The sequence below is a fragment of the Protopterus annectens genome, chromosome 1.part1 (assembly GCF_019279795.1).
Source record: "Protopterus annectens isolate FY-2018-M chromosome 1.part1, PAN1.0, whole genome shotgun sequence".
Lineage (NCBI taxonomy): Eukaryota > Metazoa > Chordata > Ceratodontiformes > Protopteridae > Protopterus > Protopterus annectens.
In genome coordinates, this window is record NC_056726.1 from 1,523,610,630 (window position 1) to 1,523,633,129 (window position 22,500).

The 22,500-nt window shown below is 38.0% G+C and overlaps 1 protein-coding gene across 5 annotated transcripts in view; it reads left to right on the forward strand.

Annotated features, from left to right (window-relative positions):
* The window catches only part of COL16A1 (collagen type XVI alpha 1 chain), a 3,146,845-nt gene that overhangs the window by 2,106,163 nt on the left and 1,018,182 nt on the right, over positions 1-22,500 (forward strand). For all 5 annotated transcript variants that reach the window (XM_044082765.1, XM_044082783.1, XM_044082773.1 and 2 more), the window contains exon 35: positions 13,625-13,678. In XM_044082765.1, the coding sequence (XP_043938700.1) occupies positions 13,625-13,678 (54 nt within the window). The remainder of the gene's footprint in view (positions 1-13,624; positions 13,679-22,500) is intronic.

Below are 22,500 nucleotides of genomic sequence, written 5' to 3' on the forward strand. Positions count from 1 at the left end.
TTTCTAAATATGGACATGGTTATACCTCTGTTCTCTTAAGTGATTTCTCCATGTTTCTTTTCTAAATATGGACATGGTTATATCTCTATTCTCATAAATGATTCCTCCATGTTTCTTTTCTAAATATGGAAATGGTTATACCGCTATTCTCATAAGAGATTCCTCCATCATTCTTTTCTAAATATGGACGTGGTTATACCTCTGTTGTCATGAGTGATTCCTCCATGTTACTTTTATATATATGGACATGGTTATACCTCTATTCTCATAAGTGATTCCTCCATATTTCTTTTCTAAATATGGACATGGTTCTACTTCTTTTCTAAAAAGTGATTCCGCCGTATTTCTTTTCTAAATATGGATGTGGTTATACCTCTATTCTCATAGGTGATTCCTCCATGTTGCTTTTCTAAATATGGACTTGGTTATACCTCTATTCTCATAAGTGATTCCTCCATGTTTTTTTTTTCTAAATATGGATGTGATTATACCTCTATTCTCATAAGTGATTCCTCCATATTTCTTTTCTAAATATCGACATGGTTACACCTCTATTCTCATAAGTGATTCCTCCGTGTTTCTTTTCTATATATGGACATGGTTATACCTCTATACTCATAAGTGATTCCTCCATGCTTCTTTTGTCAATATGGACGTGGTTATACCTCAATTCTCATAAATGATTCATCCATGTTTCTTTCTAAATATGGACATGGTTATACCTCTATTCTCATAAGTGATTCCTCCATGTTTCTTTTGTAAATATGGACATGGTTATACCTCTATTCTCATGAGTTATTCCGCCATGTTTTTTTTTTCAAAATATGGACATGGTTATACCTCTATTCTCATAAGTGATTCCTCCATGTTTCATTTCTAAATATGGACATGGTTATATCTCTATTCTCATAAGTGATTCCTCCATGTTTCTTTTGTAAATATGGACGTGGTTATACCTCTGTTCTCATAAGTGATTCCTCCATGTTTCTTTTCTAAATATGGACATGGTTATACCTCTATTCTCATAAGTGATTCCTCCATGTTTCTTTTCTAAATATGGACGTGGATATACCTCTATTCTCATAAGTGATTTCTCCATGTTTCTTTTCTAAATATGGACATGGTTATACCTCTATTCTCAAAAACGATTCCTCCATGTTTCTTTTCTAAATATGGAAATGGTTATACCTCTGTTCTCATAAGTGATTCCTCCATGTTTCTTTTTTAAATATGGACGTGGTTGTACTTCTATTCTCATAAGTGATTCCTCCATGTTTCTTTTCTAAATATGGAAATGGTTATACCTCTATTCTCATAAGAGATTCCTCCATGTTTCTTTTCTAAATATGGATATGGTTATACCTCTATTCTCATAAGTGATTCATCCATCTTTCTTTGTAAATATGGACATGGTTATACCTCTATTCTCGTAAGTGATTCTTCCATGATTCTTTTGTAAATATGGGTGTGGTTATACCTCTATTCTCATAAGTGATTCCTCCATTTTTCTTTTGTAAATATGGACGTGGTTATACCTCTGTTCTCATAAGTGATTCCTCCATGTTTCTTTTCTAAATATGGACATGGTTATACCTCTATTCTCATAAGTGATTCCTCCATGTTTCTTTTCAAAATATGGATCTGGTTATACCTCTATTCTCATAAGTGATTCGTCGATGTTTCTTTTCTAAATATGGACGTAGTTATACCTCTATTCTCATAAGTGATTCCTCCATGTTTCTTTTCTAAATATGGACATGGTAATTCTTCTATTCTCATAAGGGATTCCTCCATGTTACTTTTCTAAATATGGACATGGTTATACCTCTCTTTTCATAAGGAATTCCTCCATTTTTCTTTTGTAAATATGGACATGGTTATACCTCTATTCTCAAAAGTGATTCCTCCATGTTTTTTTTGTAAATATGGACATGGCTATACCTCTATTCTCATAAGGGATTCCTCCATGTTTTTTTTTTGTAAATTTGGACATGGTTATACCTCTATTCTCATTGGTGATTCCTCCATGTTTCTTTTCTAAATATAGATGTGGTGGCACCTCTATTCTCATAAGTGATTCCCACAGGTTTTTTTTCTAAATATGAGCGTGGTTATACCTCTATTCTCATAAGGGCTTCCTCCATGTTTCTTTTCTAAATATGGATGTGATTATACCTCTATTCTCATGAGAGATTCCGCCATGTTTCTTTTCTAAATATGGAAATTGTTATACCTCTATTCTCATAAGAGATTCCTCAATGTTTCTTTTCAAAATATGGACGTGGTTATACCTCTATTCTCATAAGTGATTTCTCCATGTTTCTTTTCTAAATATGGACGTGCTTATATCTCTATTCTCATAAGTGATTTCTCCATGTTTCTTTTCTTAATATGGAAATGGTTATACCTCTATTCTCATAAGAGATTCCTCCATGTTTCTTTTCTAAATATGGACATGCTTATACCTCTATTCTCATAAGTGATTCCTCCATGTTTCTTTTCTAAATATGGATGTGCTTATACCTCTGTTCTCATAAGTGATTCCTCCATGTTTCTTTTGTAAACATGGATGTGGTTATACCTCTATTCTCATAAGGGATTCCGACATTTTTTTTTGTAAATATGGAAGTGCGTATACCTCTATTCTTATAAGTGATTCCTCCATGTTACTTTTGTAAATATGGACATAGTTATATCTCTATTCTCACAAGTGATTATTCCATGTTTCTTTTGTAAATATGGACATGGTTATACCTCTGTTGTCATAAGTGATTCCTCCATGTTTTTTTTCTAAATATAGAAAATGTTATACCTCTGTTCTCTTAAGAGATTCCTCCATGTTTCTTTTCTAAATATGGACATGGTTATATCTCTATTCTCATAAGTGATTATTCCATGTTTCTTTTCTAAATATGGACGTTGTTATACCTCTGTTCTCATAAGTGATTTCTCCACGTTTCTTTTCTAAATATGGACGTAGTTATACCTCTATTCTCATAAGGGATTCCTCCATGTTTCTTTTCTAAATATGGACATGATTAAACCTCTATTCTCATAAAGGATTCCTCCAGTTTTCTTTTCTAAATATGGACATGGTTATACCTCTATTCTCGTAAGTGATTCCTCCATGTCTCGTTTGTAAAAATGGATGTGGTTATACCTCTATTCTCATATGTGATTCCTCCATGCTTCTTTTGTAAATATGGACATGGTTATACCTCTATTCTCATATGTGATTCCTCCATGTTTCGTTTGTAAAAATGGACATGGTTATACCTCTATTCTCATATGTGATTCCTCCATGTTTCTTTTGTAAATATGGACATGGTTATACCTTTATTCTCATAAGTGATTCATCCGTGTTTCTTTTCTAAATATGGATGTGGGTATACTTCTATTCTCATAAGTGATTCCGCCATGTTTTTTTTCTAACTATGGAAATGGGTATACCTCTATTCCCTTTAGAGATTCCTCCATGTTTTTTTTTGTAAATATGGACATGGCTATACCTCTATTCTCATAAGTAATTCCTCCTTGTTTCTTTAAAAAATATGGATGTGGTTATACCGCTATTCTCATAAGTGATTCATCCATGTTTCTTTAATAAATATGGACGTGGTTATAACTCTATTCTCATAAGTTATTCCTCCATGTTTTTTTTTTCAAAATATGTACATGGTTATACATCTATTCTCATAAGTGATTCCTCCATGTTTCTTTTCTAAATATGGACATGGTTATACCTCTATTCTCATAAGTGATTCCTCCATGTTTCTTTTCTAAATATGGACATGGTTATACCTCTATTCTCCTAAGTGATTCCTCCATGTTTCTTTTGTAAATATGGACATGGTTATACCTCTATTCTCCTAACTGATTCCTCCATGTTTCTTTTGTAAATATGGACATGGTTATACCTCTATTCTCATAAGTGATTCCTCCATGTTTTTTTTTCAAAATATTGACATGGTTATACCTCTATTCTCATAAGTGATTCCTCCATGTTTCATTTCTAAATATGGACGTGGTTATACCTCTATTCTCATAAGTGATTCCTCCATGTTTCTTTTTTAAATATGGGCGTGGTTTTACCTCTATTCTCATGAGTTATTCCGCCATGTTTTTTTTTTTCAAAATATGGACAATGTTATACCTCTATTCTCATAAGTGATTCCTCCATGTTTCATTTCTAAATATGGACGTGGTTATATCTCTATTCTCATAAGTGATTCCTCCATGTTTCTTTTGTAAATATGGAAGTGGTTATACCTCTGTTCTCATAAGTGATTCCTCCATGTTTCTTTTCTAAATATGGACATAGTTGTACCTCTATTTTCATAAGTGATTCCTCCATGTTTCATTTCTAAATATGGACATGGTTATACCTCTATTCTCATAAGTGATTCCTCCATGTTTCTTTTCTAAATATGGACGTGGTTATACCTCTATTCTCATAAGTAATTCCTCCATGTTTCTTTTCTAAATATGGACGTGGATATACCTCTGTTCTCATGAGTGATTCTGCCATGTTTTTTTTCAAAATATGGACATGGTTGTACCTCTATTTTCATAAGTGATTCCTCCATGTTTCATTTCTGAATATGGACATGGTTATACCTCTATTCTCATAAGTGATTCCTCCATGTTTCTTTTCTAAATATGGAAATGGTTATACCGCTATTCTCATAAGAGATTCCTCCATGTTTCTTTTCTAAATATGGACTTGGTTATACCTCTGTTGTCATGAGTGAGTCCTCCATGTTTCTTTTATATATATGGACATGGTTATACCTCTATTTTCATAAGTGATTCCTCCATATTTCTTTTCTAAATATGGACATGGTTCTACTTCTTTTCTAATAAGTGATTCCGCCGTGTTTCTTTTCTAAATATGGACATGGTTATACCTCTATTCTCTTAGGTGATTCCTCCATGTTGCTTTTCTAAATATGGACTTGGTTATACCTCTATTCTCATAAGTGATTCCTCCATGTTTTTTTTCTAACTATGGATGTGATTATACCTCTATTCTCATAAGTGATTCCTCCATGTTTTTTTTCTAAATATCGACATGGTTACACCTCTATTCTCATAAATGATTCCTCCGTGTTTCTTTTCTATATATGGACATGTTTATACCTCTATACTCATAAGTGATTCCTCCATGCTTCTTTTGTCAATATGGACATGGTTATACCTCAAATCTCATAAGTGATTCGTCCATGTTTTTTTTCAAAATATGGACATGGTTGTACCTCTATTCTCATAAGTGATTCCTCAATGATTCTTTTGTAAATATGGACATGGTTATACCTCTATTCTCATGAGTGATTCTGCCATGTTTTTTTTCAAAATATGGACATGGTTGTACCTCTATTTTCATAAGTGATTCCTCCATGTTTCATTTCTAAATATGGACATGGTTATACCTCTATTCTCATAAGTGATTCCTCCATGTTTCTTTTGTAAATATGGACGTGGTTATACCTCTATTCTCATAAGTGATTTCTCCATGTTTCTTTTCTAAATATGGGCATGGTTATACCTCTATTCTCATAAGTGATTCCTCCATGTTTCTTTTCTAAATATGGAAATGGTTATACCTCTATTCTCATAAGAGATTCCTCCATGTTTCTTTTCTAAATATGGACATGGTTATAACTCTTTTCTCATAAGTGATTCTCCGTGTTTCTTTTCTAAATATGGACATGGTTGTACTTCTATTCTCATAAGTGATTCCTCCATGTTTCTTTTCTAAATATGTACGTGGTTATACCTCTATTCTCATGAGTGATTCCTCCATGTTTCTTTTATATATATGGACATGGTTATACCTTTGTTCTCATAAGTGATTCCTCCATGTTTCTTTTCTAAATATGGACGTGGTTCTACCTCTTTTTCTAATAAGTGATTCCGCTTTGTTTTTTTTCTAAATATGGACATGGTTATACCTCTATTCTCATAAGTGATTCCTCCATGTTTGTTTTCTAAATATGGAAATGGTTATACCTCTATTCTCATAAGAGATTCCTCCATGTTTCTTTTCTAAATATGGACATGGTTATACCTCTTTTCTCATAAGTGATTCTCCATGTTTCTTTTCTAAATATGGACATGGTTGTACTTCTATTCTCATAAGTGATTCCTCCATGTTTCTTTTGTCAATATGGACATGGTTATACCTGTATTCTCATAAGTGATTCCTCCATGTTTCTTTTGTAAATATGGATATAGTTATACCTCTATTTTCATAGGTTCATGGGTTCATAGGTTCATACTAGGCTATCTGCCCTAGGGCATTTATAAGCCTAGCCAGAGTGTTTTTGGCTTTTGCCACCCATTTTAAATTAATTTTGCTATGCTCTTTTTCGAGGTTAGTATACTGTGCCTCTGTCTAAGAGTGACCCAGAAGTGATACCCGGGGTAAACCTATGATCTCCCATCCACTCATCAAGATTCCTCTTGAAGAGAGTCAATGAGGGACTCTACCTAACCTGGACTGGGATTTTATTCCAGAGTGAAGGGAGCCTCTGGGTTATGAATCTGTCCCTCCAGCATGTCCTATTTATTTCAGTGCTGAGTTTCAAGTCTCTCAAGCGCGTAGCTCAATGGGATTTGGATTTTCTGAGGTGCAGCATATCCATTAATTCCGGGTTGGACATGGCTTTATACGTCAGGTACAGATCGCCTCTGAGCAGGCAGTATGCCACTGAGTAGAGCTGGAGTTTCTTTAACCGGGCAGCATATGGCATCTTTTTGAGCCCTTTGATCCTCTTGGTGAGGTACTTTTGGGGTCTTTCCAGTTGCTTCAGGTGTCTGGTAAGGTACATCCCAAAAGGGGCATTGTACTCAATTATGGGCCTGATGAAGGATGAGTAAAGAGGCATGATGACCTCCCCTGATCTAGATGTGTATCCCTTCATGATTAGGTGGGCTATATAAAATGTTTTTCTAACCACTTTTTACCACGTGGTTGTCAAATGAGAGATTGCTATTAACTTGGGTCCCCAGGTCCCTAATTACTTCTTCTGTACTTAATGGATTACCACCTATGTGGTAATTTGTGGGCACTTTGTTTTTCCCAAAGGGGATGACTATTCACTTTTTGGCATTTAGCTTGAGTCCATGGCTCTGGAACCAGTTGTCTGTTTCTATGAGGCCCTTTTGGAGGATGCTTGTGTCAGCTGGAGAGTCGATTATGGTGCCCAATTTGCAGTCATCTGTGAACTTGGTCAGCCACAGTCCTTCAGTGTTGGCCTGTACCTCCAAGAAATATATACCGAACAAGAGAGGTCCCAGGACTGAGCCTTGTGGGATGCCACTTGAAACTGGTTTGTAGTCTGACATGGCTCCAGCAATTCTAACCATGTGGGTTCTGTCCTTGAGCCAGTTTGCAACCCATCTAGTGACATAGGGGCTTATATTTAAGCTGGTGAGCTTATCTATAATGCCTGAGTGGGGTATTGTATCGAAGGCTTTTGTGAGGTCCATGTAGGCTGTTTGGACCACCTTCCCCTCGTCAATGGCCTTGGTGACTGTTTCAAAGAAATTGACCAGGTTTAAAGGTTTAAGAGGCAGGATCTGCCCTTAACAAATCCGAACTGTGTAGGATCCAGTGTCTGTAGGTCCCCAATATCTTTATTTATGAGGTCCATGAAGATCCTTTCCATAGCTTTGCAGACCAAGCTAGTCAGGCTTATGGGGCGATAGTTTCCAGGATCCGTTGAGGCACCACCTTTGTGGAGAGAGACCACTGTTGCTGTACGCCACTCTTTGGGTACATATCCTGTAGTAAGGCTGAGATTGAACAGTAGTTTTATGTTTGGGTTTAGCTCTTCTTGGAGTTCATGTAGGACGCAGCCCGGGACACCGTCTGATCCCATTGATGCTGTGTTTTTTGCTTTGGAGAGGGCAGCTCTTACCTGAGCATCTGAGATGTCAGGGGGCAGCACTCTGCTGGGATAGATATTTGCCCTTTTGGTGGGGAGGGGGGGGGGAGTTTGCGCTAAACCTGTCAGCTAGGATGTTGGCAATGTCTGTGGGTTCGGTGTATTTTTTGTCATTTTGGATTAATTCTGAGCATATCTGGGAATTCCCATCCCGGTTCCTAACATAACTAAAGAAAGCCTTGTGATTATCCTTAGTGTCCTGTGCAATTTTTCTCTTGAAGCTGGCCTTAGACGATTTTATGAGTGCCCGTAGTTTTTTGCTAATACTGATCAGAGATGCCTTCCCTTTTTGGGATTTTGCTCTATCATGTAGTAGCTTCCTCCTTCTATTGTATAGTTTCTTTATGGCTGGGGTCCACCAGACAGGACGTCTGCCTTTCGAGGATTGGTTTTATTTGGGATTGCATGATCCATGCATTCCTGAAGGTGTTCATAGAATGCGTTTATTTACAGCTGATTCCATTTGAAAATAACTAGACTCATAAGCTTAATATTATCTAATATTTTACTGATTTTTGTTTTGACTTTCATGTTTTTCATTAATTGCTATATTATTACTATTCTATGTTTGTTGATTTACTATTCTATGTGTAAAAAATTGTTTTTTTTTTCATTAACTGTCATATCTTTACAGTCCTATGTATGTATGTATGTACATTTATTATGTAAAACTTGTATCACTGTCTTCTACTCAGTCTGCAAAATGGAGCTCTCTCCCCAGACCTCCTCCAAAAATGGGACCTGTGCCCAGTTGGACTTTCTTGGTAAAAAAAGCAACAAATAAATAAATTATTTCAACAGTCTCTGAAATATTATAGAGTAACTAAACCATCCATAGTTGCTGTTCCAAAGATGATGTCAACAGAGTAGGCAAAAATGCTGTTAGAGTTGTCTTTCATTTTTAATGCAACTGATTCTTGTATTTTTTATGTGTTTTAGAGGAGAAGCCACTAATCTTTATTTACTGCACTAGGTTTTGAGCCAGCATTAAGCCACACCTTTCCTTGCTCCTCATAGGTTCATGGGTGTTTACTAGGCTAATGACTACAAGGGCCTTTTTAAGCCTAGCCATGCATCCCAAATCTCTGACAAGTTCTGATACCCTTGAGAAGTGTAAGCAGGGGCCTGTGAGATGAACCATTTACAGGTTACCCATGTCCATTAGAGTCATATGTCTCAAACCAGGGATGAATCTCCAGTTTCCCATCTAATTATCCAAGCTGCATTTAAATTGAGTTAGGGAGGAACACTGCTTCAAAGGGATGGGGAGCCTGTTCCATAGACAGGGTAGTCTCTGGGATACATACCCGTGTCTCCAATAGGTCCTATTTATATTTATTTATTTTACATTTGTTTACCGGGATAGTCTGACTGGATATATGTTCATATTCAGTGGTGGCCCAGGGAGAAAAGCTCCAGGCTATAAGATAACAGATACAGATTGAAAAAAAAATATATAGAATTTTAAAATTTACAGTATTTTAAAATCTCAAAAGCAGGATACATGCCTTTAAGAATGTGGTACACAATTAGCTTAGGTAACCAGCAGATTAACACATATAGAGATTTTACCAGTCAGAACTCCTGAAAAGTAACATTTTTGCACAGGTTCACAAACATCATAGTAAGATCTTGTAGAATTAGAGACTGGGTGAGATTTAACTAGATAGATTTTAGTAGCTTAAACTAGGTAGATTTAACTAGATTAAACTAGGTAGATTTAACTAGATTAAACTAGGTAGATTTAACTAGGTTTTACCAGTTTCAACTCTTGAAAAGTAACATTCTCATACAGAATTGCAATCAGCAAAGTAAGATCTTGTACAAATAGAAACTGGGTGCCCGATTTAACTAGGCAAGGTATACTTATCATTGGGTAGTGTTAGCCAGGTTTTGAACATGGACATTGCCAGTTTCTTTGATAATATAGTTTAAGAATTTTTTGAACTGGGTTAGAGTGAGTTCAGCAGGAAGAGAGTTCCAAATCTTGCCTACAGAGTTAGCAAATAGAGAATCCCTAGCTATGTTACTGCTTTTGGAGGTTTGGACCAGCAGTTTATTGGCAGAGCAGAGAGCCTTAGGTTACTGTAGGGGTTAATAATTTTATTTAGGTGTCTTATCAGGGTGATAACTAGTTGGTTGTATTGCAGTAGACTAGTCCATTCTAGCCACCATAGTTGATTTAAGTTAAGGCAGTGGTAGGTCCTATAGGCCACAGCAGTAGCAAATCTTGCAATGTGGTTATAGCAACTAGTGAGTTTGCTAAGAGTGGTTTTATTCAAGTTGGTGACTAGGGGTGAGGCATAGAGAAGGGTGGACAGTAAGTGGGAGTGAGCTGCAGAGAGTCTGGTGTGTGGCGTTAGGAAAGCTTTGATCCTATAGAGGGAGCCTAGTTTTTTTGTTAACAATTTTGATAGTTTGACATGGGTGTCATATTTTAGGGTATTGTCAGTTGTGACTCCTAGGAGTTTGGTGTGCACATCTGGGGATATCAGTGTGCTGTTGCTGGACACAAACAACATTTAAGTCTTTAGAATGGGTAGTTCTGGTGCTGTTTATTTTGTGGATATGCAGGAGGTCCATCAGACTGGGGTCTGACAATGCCCTTTATGCATGGCATAGATCTCCCCTCAAAAGCCTCTAGGAGACAGAATACAGAGATAGGGCCTTGAGGCGGTCACATAGGACATATTACTTACTCTCTGTATTCTTTTAGTGAGGAACTACTGTGGACGTTCCAGTTGTTGGATATGTCTGGTTAGGTACATACCGAAGGGGACATTGTACTCAATGATAGGTCTGATGAATGCCGAATACAGTGGAACAATGATGTCCTTGGACTTAGATGCCATACCTTTGTTTATAAGTTGCGCAACAAATGATTTCCTCACTACTGTAGACACATTATGGTCAAAGGCTAGATTACTATCTATGTGAGTCCCTATGTCCCTGACCACTGGGTCACCTCTAAGGGGTGTGTTGTCAATATGATAGTTATCAGGGATGGATGACTTCCCAAAGGATACTATTATGCATTTCTTAATATTTAGTTTTGGTCCATGGCTCTGACACTGTTTTTTTGTCTGTGTCAGCCCCTCCTGTTGAACATTCATGTCAGTGTAAAATTCAATGACAGCTCTTAATTTGCAGTCATCTGCAAATTTAGTCAGCCAGAGAACACTGATATTGGCCTTGACTTCTGAGAAGGAAATCCCAAAAAGGAGCAGTCCAAGGACTGATCCCTGAGGGACTCCACTTGAGACTGCCTTTTTGTAGAGGTAGACTCCCCATTTCTGTCTTCCTGGGTCCTGTCTGCAGGAGCATTCACTGATGACGCTCCCTTAGGGGAAGTGAGGTTCAAAGAGGGAAGCTGCCCTTAAATGTAGTTAATGAGCATAAGATATGGGACAAGGAATTGGTAGAGCACATAAATAAATGCCCAGGATGGAAGCAGGGATACCCTTAGGATCTATGACCAGCCTTTGTAAGTCCAGAGAGTTGGAGATAAGCTGATAGACCTGGCATGGACATGGGCCACAGAGAGATGGACCAATTACATGATGTCCAAAGGGCGACCAAAAAGAAAAGGTATGAAGCATATTATTTCATAACCTGTTGTAACTGACTTGACAGCTAGAATGGGAATCTTCAGTTTATCTTGATAATGTTAAGACATGCTTTTTACCTCTGAATGTGAAGATTTTTAAGTAGTGTATACTTTTATATAAATTACTCATAATCACAGAAAAATTATTGTCCAAAATCTGATATGATCCAGTCATTATTGTATTTTTTTCTCTGCAGCACTACTTTTTTCTTCCTTTTAAAACAATTCCTTAAAAATGTTACCACTAGCCAAGGTCTAGGCCTGTAGTTCTGCTGGCTTAGCAGCTAAGAATGAATGCTTTATACAAGTACAGCAGTCTTTTTGGTCATAAAGTTTAGCAAAGAAAGGTGTTCTAGGAAAATAATCATGAAGCTGCTTCCACAGCTTCAGGGAACCCATAGTTCCAAACATGTAATGTGAAGGTCTTGTATTCCACGGTATTAGATTTAAGCTCTTAAGCTTTATATACCATGAAGCACCAGCCCCAATACTTTTTCCAGAGGAGGATGTGTTGCTTCCAGTATCTTTAGGAAAAGGTACCTCTAATGATTAGACTAAATGCATAAATCTGGGCCTTATTATCTCTCTCTGCATGTTTCTTTTTATTTTCTAAGCATGAATTAATTAATTCCACTAGAATCAGGTCTTTGTCTGGAAAATGGCACCACTTGCTTTTGTAGTCTTTGGCTAAGCTTTCATGGTCCTCTGACAGTGTGGTAACATTTTTAGTTCTATTAACTGGACACAATTACAAATATAAAGCAATACAAATATTATCAGCATATCTGAATCAAATTGGAGTCTCAGTGATGCCTAATTAAGAGTTAAACTTGGTTTTGACTGATTTCTTCAAGTCTGGTGCTGGAGTAAAATCATTCAGAATGCATTTCCCATCACCACGAAACTGTGACTGTCCAATTACTGAATTGTGCTGACAGGGAAAATAAACCTGAGCGTTTGTATGAATGCCCTGTTTATGAATCCCTGAATGCTGCTTATAAATGTCCTGGAAACTAAAGTCATTATGCATATATATATATATATATATATATATATATAAACAACCTTCTTGAAAGGTCTTGGTAAAATACAGAAATATGGGTAAAAAATATTAACAGATGTCTGCCTCTTTTTTTTTTAAGAGAGACATAAATTGCCATTGAGAATGCAAATATTTTGGTACTGGAACTGAGCAATACATAGTAACTCCAACACACTTTACCATGAAAATCAATCCAAAAAGTTAAACTTCACTTGACAAACATATGTTTGCAGTCGTTACTGCTCATTACTATGTCTTAAGTAACAAATATCATGCCCATTCAGTGCAAGCAGGCGTCAGAGTTAAACTTAATTTAAGGTATGTGATAAACCTTGAAGTGGGGGAAAAGAAAGGATATAGAAATAGTAATTCATTTGTGACCCCGCAGCAAAAGCATGAGCTGCATATTTTAACTCCAATATGTAGCTCATCCCTTTTGTCAAACAAAACCCAAATATTAGTTTGAGACATGCAAAGATGTGTCTTCATGTCACTGAAGGACAAAAGGTTTACATTGAAAACACTCAAGGAATTCAGAAAAGGAACAACATTTATGTAAGTGTGAACCGAATGCCACTCAGACAGCTATGATTAGGAAATCACCATCTATTATTGTGTTTATAGACATCTGTATCAATAAATACTGAAATACAACTTTATTTATTGAAACAAAACATAAGACTATATCAAATAGAGGGTGTACTGAGCAGTTTTGTTAATGTTTTAGGTATTTCTTTATATTTCTTGAATTCACGGATGTGCTTACAAACACAACAAGTTGCATTGTGATCAAAATGCTTTGTATTTAAAAAAGTGGAATGTATTTTTTGTGTTAAAACAGATCTGTCAAGAGTCTGGGGAACATCTTGAAAGTTGTATGTTTTATTCATGTTGTACAGCTGTTATTCAAACTATATTTAATCTTTAATATCATCCTGTAAACTGTATTTTGACATTTGAATGTTATAATTGTGTCTTATACCATGCTGCCAACATTTTAATACCGCCCGTGATATTTGTTTTTAGGGCATTCCAGGTCTTCCTGGAATTCCTGGACCACCAGGAATGAAAGGCACACAGGTAAGAACTGGTCCTAGTCAAATCATGCATTATCTGGTTGTATAGCATTCTGTTCTGTTTATAGTAGAAACCATTACTATAGCACCGTCTGTCTTCTAGATTAAACCAATGAATTCCCATCCTTAATTATATTTACTAAATACCTGTTATACACTTCCCATCTGTTGGGACATAAGTGTTAATATTCTTCTACAAGAATTCATTGACTCATTCTGTTTTGAACAATCACATACACATCAGTCCTATTTCAGAGCACATTTAGACTTGGTGCCATAGTCCTTAAGAATACTGCTTGTGTGTAAAATGTTAATCTTTTCTGGAAAACAACTTTTCTAAGGTAGTATGACAGATCTAAAAATGGCTCAGGTCAATATACAAAGCAATGTTCTTAGTTCCAGTGTGACTTTTACACTGTAATTCAGTGACACTTTACAGACTGCTTGATTTTGTTTTTTCTAATTTTTCATTTTTCATTAATTATACAATTTTATTAGGTTGTTGTAATAATACTGCAATGTTGCAATGTGATATATCATAGTTTTATCAATTGAATTGTCCTAAACAGCTGTGTGCAAACTATTAAAGAATAGCATTCATGTCATTCTGATACATGTATATATAGCATTAAAACCTACAACAACGAAGACCCAGCAGAGTTTTCATTGTGTAAGACCATAAATCAACTGTAGAGAAGCCCATGAGATATATGCGGATGGCCCCACAGGTAAATAACAGTGTTTCAGCTACATGGCGTCCAAACACCCATGACTTATTGCTTTCAAATTTTTAAGTTTTTACTGGCACATTCAGACCAGTAAAGCCAAACCTAACTAGCTGTAGACATGCCATGTTTTGGCCTTTTTCTGACCTCATCAGTACAAAGTTGATTGATTTGTCTGTGTGACTAGTGCTTTGGCTTGGGTGTTTTTTTTGGTATTGCACATACACTACTCTTATGAATCATGAGCTTGTTTTTAAGCTCTTCTGTTCTAAACTTTTGCTAAACAATCTAGTTTTACTGATAAGCTCATCAAAATCTCCCAAAAAGCAGTTACAGCTAACCAATAATCTGGACAGCTGGTTGGAATGTAATGACCAATAATCTGGACAGCTGGTTGGAATGTAATGACCAATAATCTGGACAGCTGGTTGGAATGTAATGTGCATACAGACTACCATAACCCCTCCCACTTCTGCAGGGTTGTGGGATAGCACCCATTTGTGGAAACTCAATACTTAAAATCAAAACAACATCACATGACAGCATTCAACAAGTATTATTTCAATAAACGTATTTACCTGTACTATAATGCTAAAACCTAAGCATTTAACAGATTAAAAGAAAAAAAAACTGCTGAGTGTTACAGCCAACTGTAAAGTCATTTAAAGCAACAGAGTTGAGAGAGTTAAAGTTAACTGTGATATAAATTTACACTACGGTTGTCACGTATGGCCCTGCTTGATTTGGTATGAGGACACTATAAAGTACTCATAAAGGGTGGCAATAAATGTTAATAGTCTTTACTTAAAGGTGTATATCGCTAGGCTTCTTATGATACCTGTGATCCCTTGCCTAGTAATGTTACGTTGCTCCTGTATTCCAGCTTAGAAGATCTTAATGCTAAATGTGGTATAAATACCCCCTGTTAGCCTCAAAATAAACTCTCCTAAAAAGATAATATCAAAGGGTATGATACCGTACCCTAACAATACTGAGAGTATACAGCACCGTATACTAGCTCCAGTACAGTACCCTAACAATACTGAGAGTATACAGCACCGTATAATAGCTCCAGTACAGTACCCTAACAATACTGAGAGTATACAGCACCATATAATAGCTCCAGTACCGTACCCTAACAATACTGAGAGTATACAGCACCATATAATAGCTCCAGTACCGTACCCTAACAATACTGAGAGTATACAGCACCATATAATAGCTCCAGTACCGTACCCTAACAATACTGAGAGTATACAGCACCATATAATAGCTCCAGTACCGTACCCTAACAATACTGAGAGTATACAGCACCATATAATAGCTCCAGTACCGTACCCTAACAATACTGAGAGTATAGAGCACCATATAATAGCTCCAGTACCGTACCTTAACAATACCAGGAGTATAAAGCACCATTTAATAGCTCTGGTACCTTAACCTAACAATATTAGGAGTATACAGCACCATATAATAGCTCCAGTACCGTACCTTAACAATACCAGGAGTATAAAGCACCATTTAATAGCTCTGGTACCTTAACCTAACAATATTAGGAGTATACAGCACCATATAATAGTTCCAGTACCGTACCTTAACAATACCAGGAGTATAAAGCACCATTTAATAGCTCTGGTACCTTAACCTAACAATATTAGGAGTATACAGCACCATATAATAGCTCCAGTACTGTACCTTAACAATAGCAGGAGTATAAAGCACCATTTAATAGCTCTGGTACCTTAACCTAACAATATTAGGAGAATACAGCACCATATAATAGCTCCAGTACCGTACCTTAACAATACCAGGAGTATAAAGCACCATTTAATAGCTCTCGTGCCTTAACCTAACAATATTAGGAGCATACAGCACCATATAATAGCTCCAGTACTGTACCCTAACAATATTAGGAGTATACAGCACCATATAATAGCTCCAGTACAGTACCTTAACAATACTGAGAGTATACAGCACCATATAATAGCTCCAGTACAGTACCTTAACAATACTGAGAGTATACAGCACCATATAATAGCTCCAGTACCGTACCCTAACAATACTGAGAGTATACAGCACCATGTAATAGCTCCAGTACAGTACCTTAACAATACCAAGAGTATGAAGCACCATTTAATAGCTCTGGTACCTTAACCTAACAATATTAGGAGTATACAGCACCATATAATAGCTCCAGTAACATGCCCTAACAGTACTAGGAATATACAGCACCATATAATATCTCTGGTACTGTACCCTAACAATACTAGGAGTATACAGCACCATGTAATATCTCCAGCACCATACCCTAACAATACTCGGAGTATACAGCACCATGTAATGCCTCCAATACCGTACCCTAACAATATTAGGAGTATAGAACACCGTATAATAGCTCTGGTACCATACTCTAATAATACTAATAATACTAAGAGTATACAGCACCATATAATAGCTCCAGTACTGAACCCTAACAATACTGGTAGTATACAGCACCATATAATAGCTCCGGTATAGTGCCCTAGCAATGCTAGGAGTATACAGCACCATATAATAGCTCTGGTACCGTACCCTAATAATATTAGGAGTATACAGCACAGTGTAACAGCTCCAGTACTGTACCCTAATAATACTAGTAGTATACAGCACCATGTAATCGCTCCGGTACCATACTCTAACAAAACATAGAAGTATACAGCACCATATAACAGATCCAGTACCATCCCCTAACAATACTAGGAGTATACAGCACCATATAATATCTCCAGTACTGTACCCTAACAATACTAGGAGTATACAGCACCATGTAATCGCTCTGGTACCATAGTGTAACAATACATAGAAGTATACAGCACCATATAACAGATCCAGTACCATCCCCTAACAATACTAGGAGTATACAGCACCATATAATAGCTCTAGTACTGAACCCTAACAATACTGGTAGTATACAGCACCATATAATAGCTCCAGTACCGTACCTTAACAATACCAGGAGTATAAAGCACCATTTAATAGCTCTGGTACCTTAACCGAACAATATTAGGAGTATACAGCACCATATAATAGCTCCAGTACCATACCTTAACAATACCAGGAGTATGAAGCACCATTTAATAGCTCTGGTACCTTAACCTAACAATATTAGGAGTATACAGCACCATATAATAGCTCCAGTAACATGCCCTAACAGTACTAGGAATATACAGCACCATATAATATCTCCGGTACTGTACCCTAACAATATTAGTAGTATACAGCACTATATAATAGCTCTATGCTGCCAGTACAATGCTGGGAAACAGAATATAGGAAGCTGTGTCATGTCACATTGCACTGCGAAATAAAACAACCTCCTGCAAGTTTCAGTAAAGGCTTCCCACCTAAACAGTACATTGTCCACAAAAACAATTAACTTCAAAGATGGCTGTCTCTCTGAAAGGTTTTGTGATGCTGAGAGGGTGCAAAAATAAATGGACTAAATAGCTAGGAACGTAATGATATGTACAACTCTGAGAATTTCGACCAACAGATAGAGAGGTAGAAAAATGAAGTGCAGTCAGTTATGGCCTAAATCCATGAGCTAAGAAATCAATTGGGAAGTCTGTAGGGAGGAGACACAGGGAGAGAGACCATAGAAAGAAAAACAGTGCTTTGAAAAGGTATTTATGAATATGAACCACAGCTATATCCAAGAGGAGTCTGTTCAGAATGGTAAGCTCCCAGCATCCAAATAAATGTTGCTAGAGGTAAGTGTCATACAAAACAGGGAAATACACCAAGTTTGGTGTTATGCAGATCTGGAGCAGGTATGGTGTGGTAATGTTGTCAGTAGGGGGACTTCAGAGCAGGAATTTGTTATGCAACATAAGCACCTGGATTCATGGTGAAGAATTGTGCTGCATGGCTACTGCTTGCACAGAGCTACTCTGATAGGTAGCGCAGAGGGTCAAGGCAGTGAGTTATAAATGACCTGCTTCTGCTGTGTGACCATGAGTACATCACCAGACAGTGTGTTGAGGCAACTGAGAATTTGGGTTAGGGACATTAATGGTCTCCTGGACCACATTATCCATGAATCCCTTTAAAGGCCAGGATAGTCCTTTATATACAAAAACTAACTTGATGTAAAGCCTTGAATGGGACAACAAAGACCATCAAGTGGGTTGTGCAGGTATTGCAGAGGTGCAAAAACTGACTATTGGGTGCACAGGCATTTTGAAACTTTTAGATGTTGAGCACACAATTAAACCATATGTCAGTCCATGGGGGGTAGTCTGTGGGAGTAGAACAGTTTTCTATTGATACAAGTTTGTTTAGGTTATTTTTTTAAGTTAGCATTTTCACAGTGAGTTACTTAATAAAACAATCATTAATCAAATGGACTGAAACGGCATTAGCCAGTTTCAAACATGCACTATTAATTCCTGAAAACAATCAGGTCAGAGCAGAAAACAATGTGTACTGTACTAATGACTACATAAGCCACCTCTTCTTTTTATAATTCTGTTCTTCATTTAGTGGAGTGTGAATAGCAACAGTTTTAACCAGACACTTGTATTATAGGTTCATAGGTAGGTGCTAGGCTATCAGCCCTGGGACCTCTATAAGCCTAGCCAAAAAGGTTCCCTGGCTTTCGCCACCCAAGAAACTTATTTTCCTGTGGCCCTGTCAAGGAGTGCCACAGAAGTGATCCCTGGGGTGAATTTTGTATTTCTCATCCAGTCATCAAGCTTTTTCTGAAAGAGGGCCAATGAGGAGCTTTGCTTGACATGAATGGGTAGTTTGTTCCAGAGTATGGGAAGTCTCTAGGACAAGAATCTATCCCTTCAGCATGTTCTGTTTATTCTGGTGACAAGATTTAGGTCCCTGGAGCATGTTGTTTGGAGATATTGGGATTTCTTTAGGTGTAGCATGTCCAGCAGCTCTGGGTTTGACATAGCTTTGTATGTTAGGCAGAGATCACCTCAGAGTAGGCGATATGCTACGGAACAAAGCTGGAGTTTTTTGAGATGGTCAGTGTATGGCATCTGTTTGAGGTCGGTACTCCTCTTAGTGAGGTATTTCTGTGGCCTTTCCAATTGTTGTAGGTGTCTTGTGAGATACATGCTAAATGGGGCATTGTACTCTATAATGGGTCTGATGAGGGACTGAGTAGAGAGGAACAATGACCTCCTTTTTTCTAGAGGAGAATCCTTTTGTGATGAGGTGTGCCACACAGAAGGATTTCCTGCCTACTGTGGTGATGTGGTTATCAAAGGAGAGACTACTGTCCACCTGTGTCCTGAGGTCTGTTATCACACTTTCAGTGTTTAGTGAGCTACCACCTATGTAGTAGTTCATGGGTACCGTGTTTTTCCCAAAGGGGATGACAATGCACTTCTTGGCATTCAGCTTAAGGCCATGAATTTGACTCCAAGCATCTGTCTCTGTGAGGCCCTTTTGTAGTATGTCTACATCATTAGGTGATTCTATTATGGCTCCCAGTTTGCAGTCATCTGCAAATTTTGTTAGCCAAAGACTTTCTGTATTGGCCTGCACTTCAGAGATGTAGATGCCGAACAGGAGCAGACCCAGGACCGAACCCTGTGGTACTCCACTCGTCACTGGTCTGAAGTCAGACTTGGAGTTAGCTACTTTTACTGTGTGGGTTCTATCAGTGAGCCAGTTGGCCACCCATCTTGTGACATAGGGATTTAAGCCCAGTTTAGTGAGTTTATCTATAATTCCAGAGTGGGGGATGGTATTGAAAGCCTTGGAGAGGTCAAGATAGGCTGTGTGCACTACCTTGCCCTCATCTACTGCTCTAGTGACTCTTTGAAGAAGTCAATCAGGTTTAGTAGACAGGATCTACCTTTTACACACCCAAACTGAGTGGGGTCCAGGGTTTGGAGGTTACCTATGTCTTTGTTTATAAGCTCCAAGATGATACATTCCATGGCCTTGCAGACCAGGCTCATCAGGCTAATGGGGTGGTAGTTTACATGGTCCGTGGTGGCACTCCCTTTGTGGAGTGGGATAACTGTCACTGTGGGCCATTCAGTAGGCACGTAGCCTGAGGTGAGGCTATGATTGAACATGGTACTTAGGTGGGGTGCCAGTTTGTTCTGTAGTTTGTGCAGTACGCAGCCTGGGATGTTGTCTGGTCCCATGGAAGCTGTGTTCTTGGCTTTGAAGAAAGCAGTCTTTACTTGTTCATTTGTGATTACAGGGGCTTTTCACTCTTCTGGTATTAAGATAGGCCCTTTGGAGGGTGAGGGGAGGGGTAAAGTTAGCACTAAACCTATCTTCCAGGATGTTGGTAATATCAGTTGATTCTGTATATTTAGTGCCATTGTGCTGTAGCTCAGAGCAGATCCAAGTGTTGCCATTGAGATTCTTGACATAGCTATAGAATGCTTTGTGGTTGTGTTTGGAATCGGTGGCAATTTTATTTTCATACCTGGCTTTGGAGGATTTTATGAGGGATCTCAGCTTCTTGCTGAGGCTGACCAGGGAGTTCCTCCAATCTTGGGATTTTACTCTTTTTTGCAACAGCTTCCTTCTGTTGTAGAGTTTGTTTATGGCAGGGGACCACCAGATTGGCTTCCTTTTTTTGGAGGATAGCATCTTGATTCTGTTGGGGATGGCACAATCCATGCACTTGTGTATGTGCTTATACAGTGCATTTGTGGAAGATTCAGGAGTCGTACCTCTATTTTCCATCTGCATGGGTGTTGTGAAGTTTGCCACTTCTGTCTTAAGAAGCATGAAGTTGGCTTTGGAGTAGTTTTTGATGGTGGTTTCCTTAATGGGGGGTGGGGGTGGGATATGCATGTCTAGGGTGATTAGCTTGTGGTCGGCTCTGACCAGTGAGGAGTTGACCTCTGGCATTGAACACTGGTTACCCTTATTGGTAATGACCAGGTCCAGGATATTGCTGCCCCTGGTGAGGGTATGGGCAAGCTGATCCAAGGCGTTGGAATTTATGATATATCACTGCTGTGATGGCTTAGTGGTTAACTACTGTGACTATAGTGTACAGGGTCCTGGGTTCAAGACCTGCAAAGGCTGTTTATTTTGTCTACTCAGAGGTGATCTCTGCTTAACATACAAGGCCATGTCAATCCCAGAGCTGTTAGACATGCTACACTTAAAGAAATCCCAATCCCTCAGAGACACATGCTCCAGGGATCTAAACCTTGTCATCACAATGAATAAAACATGCTGGAGGGCTAGGTTCCTGACCCAGAGACTCCCCAGACTCTGGAATAGACTGCCCATACATGTCAAGCAGAGCACCTCTTTAGCCGTCTTCAAAAGAAACCTTGACGATTGGATGGGAGAAAGGAAATTCACCCCGGAGATCACGTCAGTCACCCTGCTAGACAGGGTTCCAGGGAAGTAAATACTGTGGGAAGAAATAGCCAGGGATTTGTTATGGCTAGGCTTGTATAGGCCATAGGGCTGATAGCCTAGTACCAACTTATGAACCTATGAATTCCAGAAAACTTTGAGCAATGCACTTTTCTTTAGTAGGACTGAATTTTCAGATAGTCTTTTAGATATTATAACCTCTAAAAGCAATGACAGCCTCCCATGTAACCTGCCAGCTAAACACAGTAGCTAGTAAATACATCATCAATCCTCAGTGCTGTGATTTAGGCACATTATTTGCCCTCATATTTGGCCTTGATCAGCTTAGACTTATCAATACACTAAATACTGGTCTATATTATCTTATCGAAAACTGAATTAAGGGAACTGCATGTACATTGGACATGCAGTTCAGTGAATTCACTCTTGTGGGCGGCTGTGCCCCTGACACCCCCTGCTAATTATCTATACGAACTCCAAGGATGCACTACAGTGAGGAAAGGGCACATTTTCCAAACTTCACTGTACTACAATCTCACTATTAACAGTTTGCTGAAGTGTATTTCCGATGTACATGCAGTTCGCTGAACTGAATTTTCAATAAGATAATATAGACTCACTAAATGCATAGACTGAATACATTCAGTGCCCACCATTAGTCCATTCTTCTGCAGTCGACCTTATTTTGTCAGAATATGGCAGGGACACAAAGTGGTGCTCTGCATGGCTCAAGACATAGAGGGTT